Raw genomic sequence first — 13,984 nt, forward strand, 5'->3', positions numbered from 1 at the left:
TTAAATGTAATGTAACCTGTATCTACAGAATTTGAACGATACAAACTTTTTTTTCTTGTAGATCTCTTTGTAATTGTGGTATATTAGAATGCATTTTCCTAAGATTTTTCAATCTGGAATTTCAGTTGTAAATTTCTTGTGTTGAAAGCTGCAGGGATGTCAGTTGTTCCCCTTTCGTCAAAAATTTTCGTAACTGGTAGCGACTAAAATTAAAAGAAGTTTGGTTAGTTTTGCCTTGACTTTAAAAGACTCGTCACAAAATATCTGGTAAAAAGTGTCGTTTTAATGGTGGCCAAACTTAAAAACATATTTAGGAAACTGAAATTATTCCTTTAAATGATAATTTACTATCACTTAATTTTTTAATCACTATAAATTTTTCCAGCAATGCAAAGAGAGTTAGCATCTCTAAAGCTGATGCATATTCACTTATTTTTTTAATGATGTTTATAAGGGTTGTGTTTTCAGACTGTAAAGTTTTATAAATGCTATAACTTTGCTGGAAGCGTATATTATATTTGATGAGCTTATGGAAGAACCAACTGAATGACACTTAGGTGAATTTTTGTAAACGAGTGCTAAAGTTCATACGTTCCTCCCTTTTGTTTTTTCGTTTAATCTTAGTTTTTAGTATGTTTGTGAAGACATAACTCACAGTATTTTTGGGGGTCTGTTAATTTGATTCTAACTCTCTTAAATTAAGATTTTAATGATTTATGTGTGTAGCATTTGCTTGTTTTCATGGACAATTTTTAATGTTTTTCATTGAATATAATTTTGTTTGAAAGGATAAAATAAATATGAATATATTTAGGCTTATATTCATTTTTAACAATTTTAATTTGAAACAAACTGGTATTTAATTTTCTCTACCCTTGTTAGTCCGAAAAACCAATTAAAAACGAATCAGATGCAGTGTGAGCACAACTTATGTGGAGTAAATGTTTCACCAGTATGTATCCCTTTAAAGGGCAAGAATTCGGTAATTTTTTAATTGAAAAAAGTACCGTAATTTCGCTGAGAAACGCCACCCTGGTATATACGCCGCGCCCTCGAAAATAGGCTGAAAAGAAAAAACTTTTCAACGAATACGTCGCACCGAATCTTACTATACTAACTCAGGTATTGATTAAAGACATGCTCTAAATGTGCATATGTATATAATTTAAATAGTTAAATAAATACCAATAAAAGGATATTGAATATACAAAAAAAATAGAAACAATCCTAGTATATAAAATAGATTTCAATAACTTTCTGAGTAAAATTAGGCATTTTCTAATTTTAATGTGAAGTAACCATTGAAATATAAATAAAATAATTAATATATTGAAAACCATTAAAATAAATATGAAAATTGTTAAAAATAAAACGATCTTACTTTTAAATCAGTAATCCAAAATCCTGTTTTAGAATTAAACAATAAATCCAAAAAAATTTTGTTCAAAGAATAATTTATTTAGATATCACCTATCACTATATATTCATATCACTGTACTTAAATAATTCCTTAAAATCCAAACTCTCTGTATCAGAGCAAATTAGGTTTACTAGTTCATTGTTTATTTCTGGTTCATCTCCGTCACTCACACTTTTGGTTTCGTTTTGTCCAGTGATGATTTCTGCTTTTTTGAAGCCATTTATCACAGTTTCTTTTTCTCTTTTAATTGCTGACAGCATAAACGCAGCGGTATAATTTTCCCTCTTAATGGGAGGCATTTAAAATGGATAACTTAAATACAAGTTATGTCAAAACGAAAATATTATAAACGAAAGAAAATATTAACGAAAGAAAAATATCAATAAAACAAAAACGCATCAGAATCGAAAATAAAACGATAAAAAAAATAATGAGCTGAGGAAGATGATCGAAATCAGACAGAAATATGAGCAATGAAAAAGAATAAAAAAAATGTAATGCTCCCAAGCATTTAAAACAAGTTTCTATATTAAGCATTTCCTCCCCCTATTTTCGCTTCTCAAATCAGGTTTCTTTTTTTTTTTTTAACTGACTCCGCCTAGGACTGTCTTTCTTTTATCCCTGTCTAAAATTCTCACACATTGCTTTTTCCCCTCTTCACTGACCCTCAGTTAAAAGTTTGAAATTCTTCTTGAACATTTAAATTGTAAGATTATTCAATGTTATTCCAAGTTCATCAGCACCCTTTATTCATCAAACATTCACATGTTTTTAACAACTAGCTGAAGAAAAAAGGGGAGTTGAGAGGCATCCATGACAAGTGGAAAAGACTAGACATTTCCTGGAAAAAACTGAAGGGGGGGGAGGGTTTGTTTTACAGTTGATGTTATCACTGGCCCCACCCTGATTTCTTTCATTCATTCCCCCACCCTGATTTCTTTCATTCATTCCTTTCTGATTTATGCTTCTCCACTCCACGCCCATTTCCTACACTCAGCAGTTGTTCATATGGCAGAAAAGGAAAGAGACTTTGTTCTCTTGTAGTTAGTGGTTTCCAGAAAGTGATTCCAAGAAAGGATTGGGGAGTGTGGGGGGAGGGGAAAATTCCAGGTGTGCTTGACCATTCTTTGGAGTAACATTAAGCATAAAAAAATAAATAAAAAGTGCTAGTAACAGGTGGAAAGAATGATGATGAAATTTCTAGTGGGGTTTCTAAAAAGAAAAATTTTTTAAAGAAGGAAAAAAAAGGCATACTATATAGGCCACCCCCTTAGATACGCCTTCCTACTAAATTTTCAAGTTTTAAATCAATAGCGCTTAAATCAATATTCGGATATAACACTTAATATTTTAAACGAGCGCACACATCTCAAGGAATGTTATATGTAGTGTGCAGTGACTGTAGGGCAGTGTGTCTGAAACACAAACTAATGCAAACCAGAAACAAAAAAAAATTATATGTTGATGCTGTTTAAGGGTTATTTTTCTGATCTTTTTTAGTTATTGACTCGTAAAAAATATAAATTCCTCAACGTATGGAAGCTGCTGTTTCAAGATTTTTATTTTCCCCAATTTTTTTTTCTATCCACGCTTTACTGTTTGATGCCAAGCTAGAGATATTTCAGGGTTGTTTATTGACTATTTGTCCCCAAGTCACTTAGCCTTTTCTTCCACTGAGTATCTACGGAATGAATAGATTTAGCAATATAAATGGCCGACCAGGTGGCCGAGTGGTTAGCGTGTCTGACTGCAGAGCCATTGGCCGTGGGTTTGAATCCTGCTCAGGGCATGAATGTTTAAGCTCTCATTCTGTTATGAATTCTTGAAATGGTGAATAACATGTCACAATAGACGCATCATAACTTTTTTTTGGCGCCCCCTCTGATTTTTTTTTCTGCATATGCGACACGCTATATGTAAGCAAAATCATTGCTACTTTTTGTAAATGCAATTAATGAAAATTTTGTGGAAAAGTTTTAAATGTAAATTTTGATATAATATTCCTTCACTGATAAATTGTTCATTATCAAAATGTATTGTTTTAGTTCTACGATTTTCTTTTGTAGGATTTACGAAATTATCAGTTTACTCTCCCTGTTATTCCTGGTGTTGTTGTTCATATGGAAGAAAAGAAAACTTGTGTTAACATTCCTCGCAATCGCTATGATAAGGCAAGTTTGATGATTATTTTTTGAAAAATTTTCAAATGTACTTTGTGGGTTCTCTTTACTAGCTTTTATATGTTGAATTATTATTAGCCCTCTTGTATCTATACATAAATTTTTATTTGCACATTTCTACTTCTCAAGTGCTTTCTTATGTACAGTGTGCAGAAGTCTTTATCCATCAAAACAAGGTATGTTTTTTTCAGAGAAAGTGTATCTTACAATTTTTTATTGTAACTGAACGTCTGAACAGATCTAAGATATTCTTTTGAAACCTTTAATATTGCATTTTACTATCTGAAAATCAATTATTTTGTTAAAAGTTATTCAAGGTGTAACTTTTTTTGTTTTGTAAATAGCACAGCAGGTTGACCAACAAAATGCTGTGTGACCACAAATCAAGCATGTTCACCACAAATATTATAATTTTTATAAAAATATAAGTGTTCTGAGCCCTAAATTATTTTTATCGGTCAACTTGGTGATATATTTCCAGATATCAAAACATGATTTTTTTTATCATATCACATAATTCAAAAATTCATTAAAATAAATTATAACAAAAGAAATTGCAATGCTCAAAGAATAGAAATAAAAAGAGAAAATAAATATTTTATTGAGTAATATTTATTCAAATTAAGTATATTAACTAAATTAAAACAAAACGATGCTAAAAAAGATAGAAAAAATTAGAAACAAAATTACAAACTATGAACCACTACATTCCTCCACTTTTTGAATTATGCAAGTTACAATAATATTGTACTAAAATATTGGGGTTTTAAATACCATGTGGAAATGCATGATGCTAACAGCTCAAAAAACTGTCTAAAAATAAGTTTTACAATCTAATTGACACACAGAGTAAAAGAGTGATTTAAAGGTGTGATTCGAAACTCATGAGTCGTAATAAGTCTAACAAGACTGTAAAAAGGCACGTGGAAATCAATAGTAAGAACTGCCAATAAGAGGACTGAAATGTAATTTAGATGTACAGTACCGAACCCATTATCCGGAAATCAGAAGACCGGAAAACCAAAAAACTGGAACAAAATTCGATAAATTTTCCCGCCATTTTTTAAAAAAAAGACTTATTTTTCCTCATAAGATTTTAGGATTTTTCTTTCTTTTTTGAAAGATGTTTACCTTACCATCATTTTATAAATAATCATTAGTGTATTACTTCATTGTTTTTTCTTCTTTTTAAGATTATTTCCAAAAACTTTTTTTTTAGTTGGGTTTAACAATAAAAAAGAAACAGCTTTTTGTAGCGATTCAGAAAGCCGGAAAAATCAGTTATCCGGAATAGCGAGGGTCCCAATCGTTCCGGATAATCGGTTCCCTGCTGTACTATGGTAAAAAATTAAGTGATTTTTCAAATTCGAAACTTGAATATCTTAATATTGTACTAAAAATAATTTTAAAATCACATGGAATTCCAAATAATAGCAATAATTGCCGAAAAAGCATTAAAAAATCACATAGATTTAGGATGGCATCTGTGCAAATTGAGCGTCAAAAAGGGATGACTCAAATGTATGGTTCAAAATTTTTGATATTTACTATCAGAGTTACTACATTACCTGGAAAACTGGAAAAAGTAAGAGAATTTTGTAATTTTGAGTCAAAATCTGAAAAAGCCAAAGAGTTTGATTTGGCGTGCGCCAAGCATGCAATATTCGTGGCAGCATTTTACAACATAAGAGTTTCGTTTTTACCCATTTGTCAGGGAGCTGAATTTCAAATAGCTGTAGCATGTTATGGTATTACTGTTTGGGGGTACCATGAGGCTGTTTTTACAAATTATAATTTTGTGAATGGACTGTTCTTACGGATTAGAATTTTGTGAATAAGCCGCTTTTTACAATTTGAATTTTGTTAAGGTTTCAGGCCACTTTTTAAAATTTGAATGTTGTGAAGAGGCCACAAAATGACCGCAATTTCCTCCTGGATAGACCAGGGTTGGCATAGTATTTACCCTGTGTCGTATGGTATTTGCCAATATTTACCATGGTTTTTACAGTCTATATAAAAAAGAATTTTCCCCACGGTATTAACTGTTTTGTAAAAAGAATCCTTTTTTACATCCTCAAAAAAATTTCTTATTGATTCTGTTATTTCTGTGAAAATCTTAAAATCCTACATAAAGATAGTATTGAAACAAGAATTTGGCACATTTAAAATAGTCTTATATTGTTCTAAAAATTTTGCAAGGATCGAAATTTCCTTGATATTCCTAATTAAAAAGTCTGACTTCTTTAAATGTTGATTGCACTGTTAATTTGATGCGTAAGCATTATATATATTTGCCTTTATGGTTTGTTTACTTTTGTTATTTTCTTTTTAGATAATGAAAGTTTTGAAAACTAATAACGTTGAGCACGTACTTCCTCTTGGTTCCAATTTTAGCACAGAAGCTGATTCTCATTTAGTTTGTATGCAAAAGGAGGAAGGAGAGTATCAAACACAAGCAATTAATATTGAAAATACTGTAAGAAAAGGTAAATATGCTTTTAAAAGGGTTACAAATAATTTTGAAAAATATGTATCTGTTAAAGTCCTTGAATAGCAATGAAGAATAATTGTTCTTCAAAAAATAATTTTTAACTTAAAGTCTGTATTTTTGACAGCAATGTACAGGTTATACTGAATTTTAAATGTTAGGATAAATAATTCTTCATAGGGTTAGATTGTAAAAACCATCTATTGGGTGTTTAGCCGTAAATTGTACAATTATCTTATAAATAAAATTGTTTAAATAATATGGATTTTTTTATTTTGTCTTGTTTTGTTGTAACTTATTTGCATTTTAGGCATGAAAAATATTACTAATCCAATGGACTGGGGCCAGCTTAATTAATTTTTATGCTATTGCTACTTACTTAATTATTCACTTTAATTAGACCAACTGCTCTGTTTATCTAGCTACAAATAGTTTTATTACTTTTTGAATTAAAAGCATACTCAATTTGTAGTGCTGAAATGTAATATAGAGTTATAGTTTCTGTGCACTTTACATTTATTTTTTTATACATTTTTAGAATCTAGCTACTGAGTTTTTAAAAATATAAAATACTGGGTAAATGTAGCATGTCAAATAAATCAATTTTAACTTATGTGAAGCACATTTGAAAAAAGAAGTATTATACTAAAGCTGTATATTAATTCAGTAATCGATTTTAATATCATTATTTACTTATAATTGTATTAACATTGTTCACTTATATTTAAATCATTTTTGATTAATTGTAAATTTTTTACTTCTGAAAATATTTAGTTATTCTTTTGAGCTCTTATCTTAAAAGTTTTATAAATTTCATTTTGTTATAAGCCTTTCGCTCAAATATTATTTTATTTATAAATAAATTTTTGTTGCAGTTACTGGTGCAAGTTTTATAGTTTTTAGCGGGGCTTTGAAGAGCTCGTCGGGTTTATCTGCTAAATTTAGCATTGTGGAAGATGGCCTTCTTATACAAATTCCTCAAGAAACTATTGTTTCTTTACATGTGGCTTTAAGAGAAATGAGAGATTTGACTATTGAATGTGGGCAAATAGGTGCAGCTGAACCTGAAGAGATTGTTATAGTGCAGTGGACTAGAGATGATAAAAAATTTAACATTGGGTAACTTAACCTCTTTTAAATGTTTTATTATAACATTTTGAAACAAATACATGTTTTTACTAAACTTTACTGATTATCTGTATAAGTTATCAGTCAAGTAATTGACTTAATTAGTAATTTACTTTTTAACTAAATTTAAAATGGTCTAAAATGTTTATTGACAAACTTATTGACATTTTGTTAAAATTATGCTACATTGTTTGCTTGTAAATTCTCTGCATAATTTTTAATTATCTTAAATATATTTTAAGTATCTTATTACAAACTGTTGCTCAAATCATTTTCTTACCCTATAAATTCATGGATGAAATTAAATTTTCTTCTTAGTTTCATGTATTTTAAATGTATTTAAGATTTTAAAATGCATATGCAGTAGAGCCCCGATTACCCGAACTGCTTGAGACCAAATGTGGTTCGGATAGTTGGAAAGTTTTTTAAAATCTGGTTTAAATGATTATTATTTATGCACTAACTTCCCTTCACACTTTTTCTAGGCTTAGGACTGGCAGTACTATCTAAAATAGCTCTGACGTGTTTAAAAGTTTTTTTTTCTATTTTTAAATATTTTTTTTTTAAACTTTTTCATTTTGAAATACTTTTATCATATTAGAGCTTTTTATAATTTTTTTTGTCAATTACTGATTTTACCACATTTTTCTTTATTTTCCATTGCAAAAGAAATCCAGCAAAGACTTTTGTATCGAAGAAGATGCTCTTTTTTGAGCAGCCATATCCCTTTTTTTTTTTAAATAAATCAAATGAACTGGATCAGCAACATTTTGACGTTCTAGCCAATTCATTGCAATATCTAATGGATTGCATGCTTCTATATGAGAAGTTTCACTATCTTGAACTTGATCACCTACTTCTTCTTCTTCGTATGTGGAGTTCCGATTTTCATTCAAAATTTCAGCAACAATTTCATCATCATTTAAAATTTGAAATCCTGGGTCGTTTTCAGTGTCTCAACACCAGTCTTCTATTTATTCTGCTGTATAGCCTGGCATCTTTTCATCCGGAAGATCTACTGGTTCAGAAACTTCAGTTTCACTTGTTTTTCTGTTAAGAATTTTGTTCCAAGATTTAAGATTCCAAGCACTGTAATCACTAATCATTAACCATAAGTGACAACTATCCACCCCCCAATTGTAGATCATCAGCACTTATCTATTCATAAACTCCTTTCGCATTCCAACCATTGTAGACTGTCAAAATGAAGCTCATATTCTTGGAATATAATTTTCAGTTGAAGAGAGCTAAAGGGGTATGTAGGTTTAACTGTATAGCAATTCATGTAAGCTACTACAAGAAAGCTGCTAAATAAGGTTGTAAATTAAATATGGTCTTCAGTTGTAGTGGATATCACTTATTCTTCTAAATTTAGAAAAATTGTCGATAAGTTAAGAAGTATTCTAAACTTTTTTTAAAATAAAGTGAATTCGGACATAGTTCAGATAATTGGATGTTCGGATAATCGGCGCTCTACTGTAATACATAATTAAGTTTTTAAAGTAATTGTGTAATTATTATGTATTGATATAATCTATAAGATTTATAAACATTTTGTGTTATGTGTAAACAGGGTAAGAAGTCCAATTGATGGAAAAAATTTTGAAGGTGTATCAAATTTAAGAATACATACATCAACTGACTATGCTGGAGAAAACTATTTAATTCGTTGGACCGAAATTTTTTTTATTGAAAGTGAAGAAAATGTGTCTTCAATGCAGTAAGTATAAATGTTATAACTATTCCTAATGTTATTTATGTTCTAACTGTGCACTTAGCTCAACATTATTTGCCAATTTGATTTATTTTTGTCTCTAATAGGATTTTACCAGCAAAAACTCTTCCTTTGTTAATAATTGTACATCCATGTAAAGTGAAATAAAATACTCATTTCTTATTTTTACAAAAGAAAAATAAATTAGATAGAGGTGTGTTTTGAAGTACAGTTTATGCAATAAATTGTTGCACATTAAAATTAGATTATTAAATATTAATGAAGTTTTACACTGAATTTTACAAAATACGGTGTGTAGAAAATGTAATTACTTTTATGTTTTTGATGAAAAATGGGAAAGTTTTTGTTTTAAATATACAAGCAAATCCAGAAATAAGATCATTTTTAGTGTAAAAAGTAAGGAAAAAATTTTGAACTACATGTCCTCTACATTTATATATGAAATCTATGTGCAAAATTAAACATTTCTTTAAAATTGGCCCTTTAATTAGAGCTTGTGAGCAAGCAAGGTGTTTGGTTTTCTGTCTGTATAAAAAATGATTTTTTCTCTCACTCAAGGTTTTGATAATAGATAATATTTTCTAAGGGTTTTTAGTAATTTAAGACAATGGTTAGTTTTGAATAATTTTTGAAAAAAAAGATACATATGTTACGTAAAATTGAAAGCAACTTTGCTAAGTAAATTATTAATTATAGTTTATTCCATTTGAAATAAGCCATCAATATTTTTTACCTAATTTCAATGTTAAAATGTTTTGTTAATTTAAGAAATATATATAAAAAAAGTTAATTTATCTTTTATTCATTCGTTATACTTTGACATTGATTCTTTCATTCCCTTATATTTATTTCCATTAAAAAATGAACACTATGAAGCTATAGTTTTTTTCTGTGTAATAAAACTAAGATATAAATAATACAGATAAAAAGAAATTGCCTTTTTTAAATGATAATTGATGCAGGCATACATTGGGTGAAAATACATACAACACATACAAAATATCGTAGTGAACATTCAGAAATTTACTTAAGTGATTAAGACCAAATTTTCAAGTGAGAATCTCAATGAAGAGCAATCTTGGTCGAGTTGGACGAGACAATTTTGTTCAGGCTTCGGTCAAGACTTTTGGCCTTTTTCTTGTGCTTAATTTAGTTTGATTCTGTTTTCCCACTTAGCAATTTTTAATATATTTCCTTTGATGCAACTACTCCATGCATTTAGATAAACACCTAAAATTCGAGAGATATACATCAAAAACTGAATTTTGTTATTCAATGTTTTAGACTGGATTTTTTTTATAGTATTGTTTATTTTGAGCTTTAATGCTAACATACTAAAAACTATCCTCCTGAAATTTACTACTATGAGCTGTGAATGGCATGACAGCTCAGGGTAGCTTTCTCCAGAATTTTCTTCCATACCATACTTTTTATATAAAGTGAAAATACAGTCATATCCTGTTAAGATGAAAGCATTAAACACTAATTTTTGCTTGAGATGTAGTAAAACAGTTTCCCCTTTACACTATTTTGAAAACAATAATAATTGCCTCTTTTAATACAGGCATAAAAACTTACTTTTCTAAAAACTTAATAAATATTGCACTTAAGAAAAAAAAATCCTCATTGTAACTTTTTCCATCAACCTTCATCATTGAAACAAGTTTATCGCTTTTCCTGAAACAAGCAAGTAAGGATAGTGCTCTTGGAATTGTGATGAGGGTTTGTCGCTAGTTCACAACAGTTTGCAATTGGTGACATCACCAACTGGACATGTGAGGGGATAATGGGGTGAGTGGCACAAACCTAGGTGGTGAAAGAGTAGAGAATTGAATTCCTTACCTTCTGCATTCCTCTTGTGATTTTATAAACAAATATAGAATAGAAAATTTTAAATAAATATTAATAAATTAAATAAATTGAACATTAATAATTTTAAAGTCTATCTTCACATACATTTTACTTTTTTACTAAATACATTAATTTCTCTTTTAATATAATTTTAATTCTTAAATTTCAGGAATTTGTTTTTTAAATCATCAGCCTTTCACTGTTTTATCAGTTGTTACAAATTTTGTCTTAACACGAAATAGATTTTTTTACTCTTTGATTTCATCTGAATTAGGTTTCACCCTATTAAAAGTATACCACTTATTCTTTTATAACATGATGTGACATAAAAATTATGTTATTTCTAGAAACACATGTATTTTAATGATAAATGAGAAATTTGCCATAGATATATTTGTAAAAAATTTCCCTATCAGGAAAATGTTATTGAAATGCAAACTTAAATAACAGCAATTATTTTAGCAATTTCAAACAGATATTTAATTCTTACAAAAAAAAAAAGAAAAAAAAACTTATTCAGCTAGGTTACTATATTTTTCAAGTGAGACTGCTTCAAAAGAATCTGTGCCCACTTTAGGAATGCTGAGTCATTTTTTTTTGTCACTTCAGCAATGATTTTAAACGCTTTTCAACTGTAATGTCATAAGTTAATATATAATAATTAAGTTTGTTGTTTCAAGTTGTTCCCCTTTCATTTTTTTCTGTTCAAAACATGTAGCCATTTTACTGATACTGGGAGCAAAAATTACTTTTGATAGATTTCTGTATGAAAAATTTTCCCTTTTAATTATAAATACTATCTTTATTTCATTCCATGCATGTTTAATTATTTGACTACTTTTCCGACAGTAAAAATATTCTTTGAAGGAAAAATTGATTTAAAGGAATGATTGCTGTTGGAAAATATAAATGATAATCGTGTCTTTGATGTCTTAATATTATTTGAATAATGAGATCCGAAATGTTCTCTTAACATGTAAATTAAAATTGAATTAGATAGAAAAAAACCAAAAATGTTCTGAAAATCTTCAGTTCCATATGTTAATCCATTAGTACTGGTTTTGTTACATTTTTTAAAATTGTAACAGTTTATGGCTTTTATAAGTTATGAAACATGTGATTTGTCAACATTTAATTACAAATTATGGAAAAGTCTGTTCATTTTTGAAAAAAATCTTTAAAAATTCTTTAAAGTCTCTTTTTATAGCATGTAGTATATCTCTTTCTACACACACATACACAAATATATATATGGGTCATTCTCACAAAAACAGTCATTTTCATGTCCCCAGTATATTTTATGTTTGTTTTACAGCTTACGAAGAAAAAAAAATTCAGGGAAAGTGTCCTTCAGAATGCAAGCTAACAAAAGAATAAAAATAAATTATCAATTTTTATTTTTTATTTATTTTAGGTAATTAAAATATACCAATATGTCATTCCCTCACTTGTCCCTACTGCTGATTTAAAAAAAGAAAAAAATTGTTTCTGAAATAAAAATTTTTTTTTTAAAAATTCGTGTTTTTTATTTCAGAATACTGAAATATAGAATTCAGAAAATCAATTTTAAATTTAATTTCTGATAAAAATATTAACACAGCACTATTTTAAACTTTGTCCCCAGTGTTTCGCGTCATTCCCTCACAACAATGTTCTTATCACCTGCAATCTTCTTAGAATAAAAATATTTTAATAAAAACTTCAGAAGTTAACAACTGGCATCATAGAACAAAATTGCAGTATGTTTCCATCTTCAACTTAAAGAAGCTTTGCTGTGGAATAAATTTGAATGAATCAAACCAGGTAAAATTTTTTACATTTGTCATTCCCTCATGTCATTTTTTAGAGTAAAATAAAATACAACTTCATCGAGAAAGTGGATAATTATATGTTGCTTTCTTGTATGAATATAATTGTATGTGATTGACTTCAGAAATTAATTAGGCCTAACTGTTATTTTTAAATTTTATTGAATTCGTCATTCCCTCACTAGTGTATAAAGTGAGGGAATGACGCTGAAGTGAGGGAATGATTCAAGATGAGTATATTATTAAATTTTTTTTTGTTCAATCGTGCCAGCCAATTTTATTTCCCAAACCTGTAAAAACTATTAAATATATAAGACTAAATTATAATAAATATTAGATATACTTAGTATGTTATCATTTTCAAACTTTAGGTAGATGTAACTTAGATAAAAACATGTATTAAAATAAAATATCATTCCCTCACTATTAGTGTCATTCCCTCACTTTTTAAATAGTGAAAATAATTAATTTACTTATTAATTAATTTGAAAAATAAATTAAAAAATTAATAAATTAATTTATTAAATTAATTAATTTATTTATTAAATTAATTAATTTATTTATTAAATTAATTAATTAATTATTAATTATTATAAATTAATTAATTATAAATTAATTATTTAAAAAATTGATTAATTTAAATATTAAGTATAATTTATAAGATATATACTTTCTTTATAATGTCATTACATATTTTTAATAGTATAAAAAGTTTCAGAGCTTTTTATTCACTTTACTTTTTTGGGATTTTATGAACTGAAAAATGACAGTTTTCGTGAGAATGACCCATATATATATTTAATTTTGCTAGCTTATTGCTTCATTTTTTTTTATAGAAATGAAGTTGCTGATCCTTGCCATATGGCTGAAACTGTTGCTCAGTCTTGCTGCATGGCACTTACACCTTATCTTGATCAGTTAGCTAAAACAGAACTAACAAAAATTGGTCTTAGGATTACATTGGATACAGAAAGAGATAAGGTAAATTCAAGCAACAATGATAATTAAAAATGCTTTATATTACTTAATTTTCTATTGATTTTTGTAAGAATATCATCTTTGTGTGTAAAATATTGTCATTAATTTTAATTGTAAATTGGTATTAGATTTTTATATAGTTCGGCTACAAAATTGCCTCATAATACAGTACGACCTCGAAAATCCGGACTTCTGAAATCCGGAAATCTCTAAAATCCGGACTCATACGTCCAGTTCCTCAGAAAAAATTTTCAAAAGAAAAATTTTTTAAAAAATCGCTTAAAATAAAAATTTTAATGCAAAACCACAACTCTTCTCCAACAATGAAGCAGTAGATGAAGAGGTAGAGGTGGGGTGTGAATGACAGCTCATAGCTGATAAGGAAATTCCAGTCAT

The 13,984-nt window shown here is 28.2% G+C and overlaps 1 protein-coding gene across 1 annotated transcript in view; it reads left to right on the plus strand.

Annotated features, from left to right (window-relative positions):
* The window catches only part of LOC107455454 (Smad anchor for receptor activation), a 46,915-nt gene that overhangs the window by 24,911 nt on the left and 8,020 nt on the right, over window positions 1–13,984 (plus strand). The window contains exons 14-18 of the mRNA XM_043040685.2: window positions 3,487–3,591; window positions 5,933–6,086; window positions 6,964–7,207; window positions 8,790–8,936; window positions 13,447–13,591. Coding sequence (XP_042896619.1) covers window positions 3,487–3,591; window positions 5,933–6,086; window positions 6,964–7,207; window positions 8,790–8,936; window positions 13,447–13,591 — 795 coding nt within the window. The remainder of the gene's footprint in view (window positions 1–3,486; window positions 3,592–5,932; window positions 6,087–6,963; window positions 7,208–8,789; window positions 8,937–13,446; window positions 13,592–13,984) is intronic.

This window comes from Parasteatoda tepidariorum, chromosome X1 (genome assembly GCF_043381705.1).
Source record: "Parasteatoda tepidariorum isolate YZ-2023 chromosome X1, CAS_Ptep_4.0, whole genome shotgun sequence".
Taxonomy (NCBI): domain Eukaryota; kingdom Metazoa; phylum Arthropoda; class Arachnida; order Araneae; family Theridiidae; genus Parasteatoda; species Parasteatoda tepidariorum.